This window comes from Galeopterus variegatus, unplaced genomic scaffold, assembly GCF_000696425.1.
Source record: "Galeopterus variegatus unplaced genomic scaffold, G_variegatus-3.0.2 Scaffold1230, whole genome shotgun sequence".
Lineage (NCBI taxonomy): Eukaryota > Metazoa > Chordata > Mammalia > Dermoptera > Cynocephalidae > Galeopterus > Galeopterus variegatus.
The window spans coordinates 546,981-559,565 of record NW_007727341.1 but is presented as its reverse complement, the minus strand read 5'-3'; the positions used below and the strand labels follow the sequence as shown (position 1 = coordinate 559,565).

Here is a 12,585-nt window from a genome sequence, read left to right as displayed (position 1 = left end):
TGTCCCTTCTATAGACACAGCTCCCCACCCTTACTAGCCTATGCCTCTTTTTCTTATTGTTGTCTGATTATAGAATATCAGCTCTCCTTCAGTTCAGTCTGTCCCCACCCTCCAGGTCACCTCCCAAGTATCAGCTCCTCCATGAAGCCTATCCTGATTTGCTCAAACTGTATTTATTTATTTAGCAAATATTGCTCTTCATTGACGATGGCACCATGAAAAGTAAATTCAACTTGGTTCAAGATTTCATGGTCTGGTAGTGGGGAACAACCAAATCTTCATATTGGATGAAATGTTTTTCCTTTACATCTTCTCTCATAGCTGCCTTTTCATACCTCTCCATTTCTTGGAAGTACAATGAAACAGTGGGAAAATTATGAGATAATTAGGGTCCAAAAAACTTGTTTAGGTTGAACTCCACTTTTCCATTATTGCTAGGTGTAATGAAGACCACGGCAAACCCAGAAGGAGGTTCTAAGATTCAAAGCCTCCTCAAGTGAATCTGAGTTTGGTGCCAGCTGGTGCAGCAATCTGCTTCAGCCCAAATATCAATGTCAGTTGGGCCCCAGTTCCCTAGGAGATGTTGTCTGCCATATTCCCTTCTGGCTTTGCATTCCCCTCCAAAACCCACAGACTCCAAGAAGATAAGAAGTTTAGAAAATTGAGCAAGAGGGATTGAGATAGGAGAATAGAATCCAATAGTCAATCATGTTACATCTGAATTTGCTATATGGGAACTGGGTTATTAATGTGGGTTTCTGTATATCCATCTTTCAGACTGTTCTGTGCCTCCCATTAACATTCCTTCAACTAAACTGCTAGATCCCAGGAGACACGACCTCTAATTTTTCATCTTTGAGCCCCAGCACCTACTTCTAAGTTGACATTAAGGCCACATTTAATAAACTCCATGGCTGCTATTTGCATGAGATACAATATGAATGAAGCCCTAGTTCAGGTGCAGAGCTGCGGTGCTGTCTGGCAGAGAATGCAGCATGAAGGAAGAGGTGGCCATTCTGCTAGTGTCAGGGTCCCATGAAAAGGCTGCACAGAAAAGGCTGCACAGGAAGGATGCTGCTTGAGCTGACAAGAACTTACCTTTATATGAGCAGTCCCCCTCCCCCAACAATGAGAGCAATTTGAATCTTGTCTTGTGTCCTGTCCTTCATTGTATTTTATTTATGCATTTGTCTTTTACTCCCTAGATCATAAGGAGCTTTGCTTCATTCACTTTTTTTTTTTACTTCCTCTCCTGTCATAGTATAAACTTAGCAAATGTCAGTAGTGGTGAGATCGGATGACTCAAAAACATTATTTTTAACTTAGAAGAGTTTGAATCTGACAAACATGTGAGCATAACATTCACTACATTTCAATTCTTGGATAAAGTTGGGCATTAAAACTGCTAAAATAGGGGCCGAGCCTGTGGCGCACTCGGGTTCGGATCCTATATAGGGATGACCGGTGCACTCACAGCGCTCACTGGCTGAGCGCGGTGCAGCCGGTCTCAAAAGGACAAAAAAAAAAAAAAACTGCTACAATAGAAAGTGTTATAATTTTACTACAAGTAAACCATCAATTTTGATGGTTGCCTAAAAAAGAATAAGATTAATTATGCTAAGACTGTAGATACACAAGTATTACTAATCAGAAGCTAATTATAAATCAGTTAATCAATTTTAAGTGCTACTTTATGCACTACTACTTATGCCCAAGCTTGGCAAGTTTATGAACCCACTGGTTAGCTTCTCTGCTCTCAGTTTCTTAATCTGTCATAATGTTGACCTCAGAGTTACTGTTTAAGATAAAATGAGGTAGTTCATGTAGATGGCTTAGCCCAGCTGCTGCTTACAGTAATGGTGCAATAAATGTTAACTATTATCTTGATTACTGTCCTATCAGTACTACAGCTTATGTGAGTAGGAACCAAAGTTCTACAGTGAAAGACTTTGTAAGACCTCATGCACGTCCAAATCAGCTCTAGGGAACTAGCATTATGCATCTTCAGTATTTTGTGCCCTTTCTTATCTCTGTGCCTTTGTACTTACTGATCTTTTACCTGAAACATCCTTTTCAACCTTGTTCATCTACTTAAATATCCTGTATAGCTTAGAATCTCTTAACCACCAGCCCCCCAAGAAAAGTTAGTCTATTTGTTCACAGTCATCTTGTAAATACTTCTACTAAGCAATGAAAGTTATTTGCATCTGTGAGTATATGCTAATCTCCTCCTGACAGGAGTTCTTTGAAGTTAAGAATAATGCATTAAAAATATTATGAGTTAAGAATATTTGGGTCCTTAGAACCTTGCATAGTGATTGAGTTCTCAGTAAATAATTGGTGAATGAAGGAAGTTTTAATCTGCACTTAGAGTGTGCTGACACCCAATATAAACCTGTTCCTGCAAATAGGAGACCTGTGATGCACAGATAACTGTTAACACTAGTGACAACTCACTAAATCCCAGCTGCATGTTAAGTCAGGAAAATGGGGAATCACCAGTGTCTCTATTTTCTTCTCAATTGTTATCCTCAATAAACCTATAGTGATTTTCTACTGAGCATCACTGTGAATTCTGTTCCCTTAGGAAATAACAGTCCTTCCATATTTGTGTGTGTGTGTGCGTGTGTGTGTGTGTGTGTGTGTGATTTTGTGGTGGTGTTTTTCCAGAGCAATTGGAGCCAACCCTCTTTACTGTGATTGTAACATGCAATGGTTATCCGACTGGGTAAAGTCAGAATATAAGGAACCCGGAATTGCTCGTTGTGCTGGTCCTGGAGAAATGGCAGATAAACTGTTACTCACAACTCCTTCCAAAAAATTTACATGTCAAGGTATGGTATTTAATTATTTGTACTTATTTTTTAAAAAATCACTATATCAATTAAAGAAGAGAAAGACAATCATTTGTCACTAAATTTCAAAGGTGTAGTTGAAAATCCCAGTAAGTACTTAATTACCTGGTCCACTTGTGCTTGGACAAGACAGAGCAGTTACCTGAGGTGCCGTGTAAAAGACTAGGCTTTTCAAATAAATTTCAGAAAAAGTCCACTGGAAATGACTGAGTGTTCTTGAAAACATATGAAGAAATGCAGAGTACATGGTCTCTGGAAATTCCTTTCATAACTTCTAACAATTAAAATGTTTTGCTTTTGCTTTATCCGAACATGTGCCCTGTTCCAAGGGCTGCCAGGGCCCTGTGGCTTCCTGATACCAGGTAAGGAGAAAAGGGTCCTCCCAAGTGTATAGCCCAGACCTTCTGACTTGCCTCCCATGCTGCAGACTTCCCGTGTTGGTGTTCCTGTTTCTTGCTTGGTTTTTTCCCTTTCTTTTCCCTTTGTCTTATATATTTGTGAATTCTACATAGCGTCTCAATAACAAATATTATTTTCTTCTCTTATTACAAGAGTAATACATGCCCAATATAGAAAATCTATATAAGGAAATATAAACAATAAGAAACATCTTATTTCTGCAAGAAGAAATAAAATTAATCATCAATCACAATACCTAAATCTAACCACTATTATTAAACTTGTTTTGTATATCTTTTCACTTTTGGTAGTCAAATATATGGATGTAGGTTTCTTACACAAAAATGGGTAAAAGGTTACGTTTCTTAAATTATAGATGTTTCAAGAGGGCCACTTATAATTATCATAATGGAAGATAGAAATTCTTGAAAATTGTAAATGTATAATCAGAAAATGTTGATGAAGAATGTTTTATGTGTAAAACTAAATCTTAGGTATTGTGGAGCATAGAGAAGTTTATGGTATGGTCTTACCTTCCAAGACTGCCTTCCAGCAGAAAAAAATATTTTAATATTTGAAAATCTATGTAGGAAAATACATATTTAGGGCAGTAGGTTACAGTATGAGCTCTGAATCCCACTCTGGTTGGGGCTAAATCCCACCTTTCCTTTTTAGTAGTAAGATAACTTTAGTTTAATCACTTAACCAGTCTGTGCCTCAATTTTCTTATTTGTAAGTAAAGATGCTGATAGTACCAATCTGAAAGTGTTGTATTAAGATTACATGACAATATATGTAAAACACGCTGCTGCACACACGGTAACATTCAGTTTTCTTATTTGTAAGTAAAGATGCTGATAGTACCAATCTGAAAGGGTTGTATTAAGATTACATGACAATATATGTAAAACACGCTGCTGCACACACGGTAACATTCAATATAGGTGAGCTGCTAATTGTATTGTTATAGCATTTGAAAACACCAAAAAAAAGATGATGTGAGACACTGTGATTTATTAATAAAAAAAGGAATTTTCAAAAACTATATACATCCCAAATATTTTTAAGTTGGTATCTAATGCTTTGTTTCATAGCTGTAAATGTTTGCAAAAGATGCAATTTGCAGCACACTGAAAATATTGACATTTTAAGACAAAACTCGTCTATTATTCTTTTAAATATATTTGGTGGAATCTAAATACAGCAGCTAATTTTAAAAGAGAAGCAAGATTCTCCTTGATACATTACATTGTTCTCTTTTCTTGAGCTTCTATTTTTTCTCCTGAAATTCTTATTTCCAGTACCTCAGAGAATTGTATTATTCTTTGCTACAAAAAAATGTATATAATTGGTATTTTTAAAAATTTCTTGCCACCAAAAGTCTGTACATTTTTATATTTTTCTCTGAATTGAATTATTGCCATTAATTCTAGTGCATCATTGATTGAAATAGCATAATTGTTTACCAATATTTTAATATTTTACTGAAAATAAGATTTTATTGCAATGCCTCTCTGGGATTATGTGCATTGGTTACAAGAACTTTTGCAAATAACTGGTACTTTAAATCATTCTTTTGTTATCCGAGATGTTTCCTTGGGGCATGCCCATTGGTAAGTTTCTGATAGACTGAGAGGTATACCATTTTCTTATAAAATGGGGGAGAGATGACTGTCAAAGGGGACATAGAGAAGGTAAACTGGCATAAAACTTGTTCTTAGGCATGGTGTCACGAAGATTAAATGGGAAGTTGAGAAGCTGCAAACTGATTCTCTTACACCCCTCTGTGTCCAGGGATCCGTTTTGAAGAATGCTGGTGTTTTGTTCATTTTTTTTCTATTGAAACAAAATTGATTATATGCATTTATAGGGTACCATGTTAAATATCAATACCAGTGTGCAATATGTGATGCTGAAATCAGGATAATTAGTATATTCAGCATTACACAATATAATCATTTTTTGTGGCCCTTTACCAGTTTCTCACCTCCCCCCCCTTCCCACCTCTAGTCACTTCAGTTCTGTTCTCTCCTTTTGAAAGTTCAATGTATTATTGTGATTGTTGTGTCTTTATTTATTTATTTGTTTGTTTGTTTATTTTTAATTTGTTTTTTAGCTCCCACTTAGGAGTGAGAACATGCAGCATGTCTCTTTCTGTGCCTGGTTTATTTCACTTAACATAATTTTCTCTAAGTTCATCCATGCTACTATGAATGGCAGAATTTCATTCTTTTTTATGGCAGAATAGTATTCCATTGTGTATATATGACACAATTTCCTTATCCAGTCATCCATCGATACACTTTTATGTTGTGTCCAACACCTAGCTGTTGTAAATAGAGCTGTGATAAACATGGGAGTACAGGTATCCCTTCAACATGATTTCAGTTTCTTTGGGTATATACCCAGCAGTGGAATTGCTGGATCATATGGAAGTTCTATCTGCAGTTGTTTGAGGAACCTCCATACCATTTTCTATAATGGCTGCACTAACTTACAGTCCCACCAACAGCATAGGAGGGTTCCCCTTTCTCCACATCTTCACCAGCATTTGTTATTCTCTGTCTTTTTGATAATAGCCGGTCTAACTGGACTGAGATATTATCTCAGTGTGGTTTTGATTTGCATTTCCCTGATGCTTAGTGATGTTGAGTATTTTCTCATGTGTCTGTTAGCCATTTGTATACTTTCTTTTTTGAAGTGGCTGTTTATTCCTTTGCACATTTTTTTAATTGGGTTGCTTGGTTTTTTGCTGTTAAGTTGTTTAAGTTCCTTGTGTATTCTGGATATAAATCCTTGTCAGAAGCATGGTTTACAGATAATTTCTCCCATTGTGTAGGGTGTCTTTTCACTTTCTCTTCCTGTACAGAAGGTTTTTAGTTTGATATGCTATTATTTGTTTATTTTTTCTTTTGTTGCCTGTAGTGTCGTGGTCATATTCATAATGTCTTTACCCAGTCCTACTTCCTGAAGTGTTTTCCCTATGTTTTCTTTTAAAAATTTTATAGTTTCAGGTATCATACTAAAGTTTTAATCCATTTTGGGTTGATGGTGGTATATGGCAAGAGGTAGGAGTCTAGTTTCATTCTTCTACATATGGATGTCCACTTGTCCCAGCACCATTTATTGAAGAGGTAGTCTCTTCCACAATGTATGTTCTTGATACCTTTGTAAAACATCAGTTGGCTGTAAATTTGTGGATTGATTTCTGGGTTCTCTATTCTGTTCCATTGGTCTATGTGTCTTTTATTATACAAGTACCATGCTGTTTTTGTTACTATAGCTTTGTAGTATAATTTGAGGTCAGGTAGTATAATGCCTCTGGCTTTATTTATTTATTTATTTGTTTATTGCTCAGGATTGCTTTGGCTTTTTGGGATATTTTGTTGTTCCACATGAATTTTAGGATTTTTTTTCCATTTCTGTGAAGAATATCATTGGTATTTTGATGGGAATTGTGTTGAATTTATAGATTGCTGTGGGTAGTATGAACATTTCACAATGTTGATTCTTCACTCAAAGATCATTAAATGTCTTTCCATCTCTCTGTGTCCTCTTTACTTTCTTTCAGCAGTGATTTGCAGTTCTCATTGTAGAGATCTTTCACATTCTTGGTTAAATTTATTGCTAGGTATTTAATTTTTTTGGTGACTATTACAAATGGGATTGCTTTCTTGATTTCTTTTTGTGCTAGTTCATTGCTGGAGTATAAAAACACCATTGAATTATGCATGCTGACTTTGTATCCTGCAACTTTACTGAAATCATTTATCAACTCTGAAGTTTTTTGCTGGAGTCAGTAGATATTTCTATATATAGGATCATGTCATTTGCAAAGAGGGACAATTTGACTTCATCTTTTCAAATAGGGATGCCCTTTATTTCTTTCTCTTGCCTCATTGTTCTGGCTAGTACTTCCAATACTATGTTAAATAGGAGTGGCTAGAATGGGCATCCTTGTCTTGTTCCTTTTCTTAAGGGAATGTCTTTCAGCCTTTCCCATTTAGGATGATATATCAATGTGTTTGTTGTGTATGGCTTTTATTGTGTTGAGATAATTTCCTTCTCTGCCTAATTTTCTGAGTGTCTTTATCATGAAGGGATGTTGAATTTTGTCAAATGCTTTTTCTGCATCTCTTAAGATAATAGTATGTTTTCTGTCCTTGATTTTGTTGATGTGGAGTATCACATTTACTCACGTGCATATATTGAAGCATCCTTGCATCCCTGGGATTAATCCCACTTGATCATGTATATAATTTTATTTGATGTGTTGCTATATTCTGTTTGCTAATATTTTGTTGAGGATTTTTGTGTCTATGTTCATGAGAGACATTGGCCTGTAGTTTTCTTTTTTTGTTATATGTTTGTCTGGTTTGGGTATCAGGGTAATGGTACCCTCATAGAATGAGTTTGAGAGAAAGGCCTCTATTTCAATTTTTTGGAATAGTTTGAAGAGAATTAGTATTCCTCTTTAAAGGTTTGGTAGAATTTAGTAGTAATGCTATTTATTCGTAGGCTTTTCTTTGTTTGAATACTGCTGATTATTGCTTCAATATCATTGCTAGTTATTAGTCTGATCAAGTTTCCAATGTTGTTTTGGTTCAGTCTTGATAGTTTGTATGTGTCCAGAAATTTATCCATTTCCTCCAGGTTTTCAAATTTGTCAGCGTATAGTTGTTTATAATGGTATCTAATCATTCTTTTTTATTTCCATAGTATCAGTTATAATGTCTCCTCTTTTATTTCTGTTTTTTTTTTTTTTTAATTTAGGCCTTCTCTCTTCTTTCCTTAGTTAGCCTAGCTAATGGTTGGTCTATTTTGTGTATCATCTCAAAAAAGCAACTTTTTGTTTCATTGACATTTTGTTTTATGTTGGTGTCTCTATTTCATTTTGTTCTGTTCTAATCTTAATTATTTCCTTCTATCTACTAATTTGGGGATTGTATTGTTCTTGTTTTTCTAGTTCTTTAAGGGGTAGCATTAGGTTGTTTATTTGAAATCTTTTAATATAAGCATTTACTGCAATAAACTTCCCTCTTAGGACTGCTTTTGTGGTATCCCACAGGTTTTGGTGTGATGTGTCTTTATTACCATTAGTTTTAAGAAATCTTTTGATTTCTTGTATAATTTCTTCTTGGACCCACATGTTGTTCAGGAGCATATTGCTTAATTTCCATATTTTTGTGTAGTTTCCAGAGTTTCCCTTGTTATTGATTTCTAGTTTTAATCTCCTGAGATCTGAAAATATACTTGAAATGATTTCAGTTTCTTTGAGTTTGGTGAGACTTGATTTATGATCTAACATGTGGTCTGTCCTAGATAATGTTCCATGTGCTGATGAGAAGAATGGATATTCTGTAGTAGTTGGATGGAAAGTTCTGTAAATATCTGCCAAGTCCAGTTGGTCTAAAGTGTCCTTTAAATCTTGTGCTTCTATGTTGACTAATTGCCTAGATGATCTGTCCAATGTTGAGAGGGGTGTGTTCAGATCCCCAGATATAATCATATTGGGGATCTCTTTCCTTATGACTAACAGTATTTGCTTTATATATCTGGGTGCTCCAGTGTTTTTTTTTTCTTTTCTGTGTATGTGGGGGTATGTGTGTGTGTATGATTGCTATGTCTTCTTATTGGATAGATCCCTTTATCATGAAAAAAAGGCATCTTCTTTGTCTCTTTTTATGGTTTTTGGTTTAAAATATATTACATCTGATATAAGAATAGCTTTTCCTGCTTGTTTTTTTGTTTTTTATTTGAATGGTATATATTTTTCCATCCCTTCACTCTTAGTCTATGTATGTCTTTACAAGTGAGGTGAATCTCATGTAGACAGCATATAGTTGGGTCTAGTTTTTCAATCCAATCCGTGAGTCTATGTCTTTTTAGTGGGGAATTTAATCCATTTACATTTAGGGTTATTATTGAAAGGTATTATCTTACTCCTGACAATTAATTGCGTTTCTTATGGTTGATTTAAATATCTTTTGTCCTTTTCTTTCTCTTTTTTGTTTGTCTTTGGTGTTTGTTGGTTTTCAGAGGTGGTAAGACACAGTTTCTTTCTCTTTATTGTTTGCATATTGGCTCTAACAGTGGTGTTTGTTCTTTCTCATGTATTCATGGTGTGATTTTTTGGCTCCAAGTTTTTGGGGTTTTTTTGGTTCAAGGTGCAAGAGTCCCTTAAGAATTTCTTGTAGAGCTGGTTATGTGGTGATAAACTCACACAGCTTTTTTTTTTTTTTTTAATCTTGGAAATATACTATTTCTCCTTCATTTCTGAAAGATAGCCTTGCTGGGTATAGTATTCTTGGCTGGCAGTTGTGTTCGTTTAGTACTTTGACTATATCATCCCATTCTCTTCTCTCCTGTAGGGTTTCTGCTGAGAAGTCTGCTGTTAGTCTGACAGGGATTCCCTTGCTATTTTTAGGATTCTCTCTTTGTCTTTGACATTTGACAGTTTGACTACAGTGTGTCTCAGAGAGGACATTTTAGATTGAATCTGTTTTGGAATCTTTGAGCCTCTTGGATCTGGAAGTCCACATCTCTAGCAATACCTATGAAGTTTTCTGCTATTATTTCATTGAATATCTTTTTAATGGCTTTTCCTTTCTCCTCACCTTCCATGAATTGGGTTTTTTTTGGTTGTTTGTATGCTTAAGGGGGTCTGCTAGCTCTCTTAGATTTTCTTCATTCTATTAATTCTTTTTTTATATTTTGTCTGCTTGTGTTATTTCAAAAAGACTGTCTTCAGAATCAGAAATTATTTCTTCTGCTTATTCTAGCCTACTTCTTTTGCTCACAAGTGTAGTGTTTATTTAACTGAATGCATCTTTCAGTTCCAGCAGTTCTGTTACATTCTTTTTTATGTTATTTATCTCTTTGTAAATTTCCTTCTTCATGCCCTGGATTGACTTTCTCATTTTGTTGTGTTGTCTGAGTTGTCTTGTATCTCATTGAATTTCTTTAAGATTGTTACTCAGAATTCTCTTTCGGACATGTCAAGTGTTTCCTGTTGTATGGGATCTGGTATTTGAGAATTATAGTGTTCCTTTTATGATGCCATATTTTCTTGTCTTTCTGTATTTCTAGTATCTCTACAATGATGACTAGTGACCTTGTGGTTGCTTCTTCTATTACTCTGGGTGGCTTTTGAGGAGAGAGACTCCCTCCTGTTGATTTGTTCTATATTGCCTGTTGGGTGGGATGTTTTAGTTTTGGTTCTGGGTAGGCTCAGTATTTCTGGGGGACACTGGCAGCTACATCTTTGTCTCGGGCTATGTGTGTGTAAGGACCTGTACTGGTGGGTGGGGGCCATGTGGGCAGCTAGAGCATCTGAGGCCATGCAAGTGGCTGGCTGGCTGGGCCCACATGTGCAGGTGGGCCATGTGGGTGGCTGTGGCAGCTAGAATTACACAGTCAACTGTATGTCTGTGGGCCACATGGTCAGCTGTGGTGGTGGCTAGGCCCACACAAGTGGATGAGGCTGCACAGGTGGTGAGACAGCAGGGCCAGTGCAGAGGGATGGGGCCACATGGGTGGCTGGGTGGTTGGTGTCATATGGGCAGCTGGGTGGTTGGGACTGCAAAGGAACTAGATGGCTGGGCTCATACAGGTAGGTGGGGCCATGCAGGTGGCTGGACAGCTGTGCCCATGCAGGCAAGTGGGGCTCCACTGGTGGCCAGGTGGTTGAGGCCACATGGGCAGCCAGGGCCATACAGATGGCTGGAAGTCTGGAGCTCCATGTGTCTAGCACCACACTGGTGTCTGGGCTGGGATATATGAGTGGCGTGGGCTGCACAGTGGGGTGTGCTGTGCACCATGAACTCCTGTGCACAGAGAAACGCCACACCTGTGGAACTAGATAATAGCACAGGCAACCGTGGTGGAGGTTGGGGGTGAGCTGGGGCAGAAGTAGGAGGAGGGTTACCACCGCGAAGTGCTTATGGCCAAACAGATTCTTTCTGCTGCACAGGAGAATTCCGCTTGGCTGATCCTGGTTTGGGAGACATGACAGCAGCTGAGGCCACATGCCTTTTTCTCCTGTCTTTACAAGTGAGGTGAATCTCTTGTAGACAGCATATAACTGAGTAGTTGGTTAGCTTTTTAATCCAATAAACCAGTCTGTGTCTTTTGAGTGGGGAATTTAATCCATTTACACAGTCAACTGTATGTCTGGGGGCCACATGGTCAGCTGTAGTGGTGGCTAGGCCCACACAAGTGGATGAGGCTGCACAGGTGGTGAGACAGCAGGGTCAGTGCAGAGGGATGGGGCCACATGGGTGGCTGGGTGGTTGGTGTCATATGGGCAGCTGGGTGGTTGGGACTGCAAAGGAACTAGGTGGCTGGGCTCATACAGGTAGGTGGGGCCATGCAGGTGGCTGGACAGCTGTGCCCATGCAGGCAAGTGGGGCTCCACTGGTGGCCAGGTGGTTGAGGCCACATGGGCAGCCAGGGCCATACAGGTGGCTGGAAGTCTGGAGCTCCATGTGTCTAGCACCACACTGGTGTCTGGGCTGGGATATGTGAGTGGCGTGGGCTGCACAGTGGGGTGTGCCGTGCACCATGAACTCCTGTGCACAGAGAAACACCACACCTGTGGAACTAGATAATAGCACAGGCAACCGTGGTGGAGGTTAGGGGTGAGCTGGGGCAGAAGTAGGAGGAGGGTTACCACCGCGAAGTGCTTATGGCCAAACAGATTCTTTCTGCTGCACAGGAGAATTCCTCTTGGCTGACCCTGGTTTGGGAGACATGACAGCAGCTGAGGCCACATGCCTTTTTCTCCTCCACACCACCCTGTTGGGTTTGTGTGCTCCACAGTTTCCTCGCCAGGCTCCTACTGAACTCCTATGCTCTCGCATAAATGCTCTCCTCTGTACTTAGCTATCCTTTCCTTGCTGTGGTTGCTTTCTGTGGGAGGATCCATGTTGGGCATCTGGAGTCCAGCATTTTGCTCCACCTCTCCACCTAACTGTACTTCTTAAAGCTTACAATTCTCTGAAGGTATTTCTTGGAAAAAAAACTTTATAACAAAATTTGAGAAAAGCTGCATATTTATGTTTTACTTTTAAGAGCATCACAATTTAATTTTTTGAGCATTCTCAGAAGTCCAATATACACATGCATACATACATAAGTTTTTGTATAACTCAAGATTTACCTAAATGATTTGACCTTTTGTTATTTAATGACTATAACATCTCATGTACTTAGTGTAGCATGAATGGATATATGCCTGAGGGAAAATTGGCTCTTATCAGCACTATCCAGTACAACTTTCTGCAGTGATAGAAATGTTCTATATCTGCACTATCCAATATGGTAGCCACTA

At 38.1% G+C, this 12,585-nt stretch overlaps 1 protein-coding gene across 1 annotated transcript in view; it reads left to right on the top strand.

Annotated features, from left to right (window-relative positions):
* The window catches only part of SLIT2 (slit homolog 2 (Drosophila)), a 161,771-nt gene that overhangs the window by 93,986 nt on the left and 55,200 nt on the right, over positions 1 to 12,585 (top strand). The window contains 1 exon segment of the mRNA XM_008575750.1: positions 2,673 to 2,834. Coding sequence (XP_008573972.1) covers positions 2,673 to 2,834 — 162 coding nt within the window.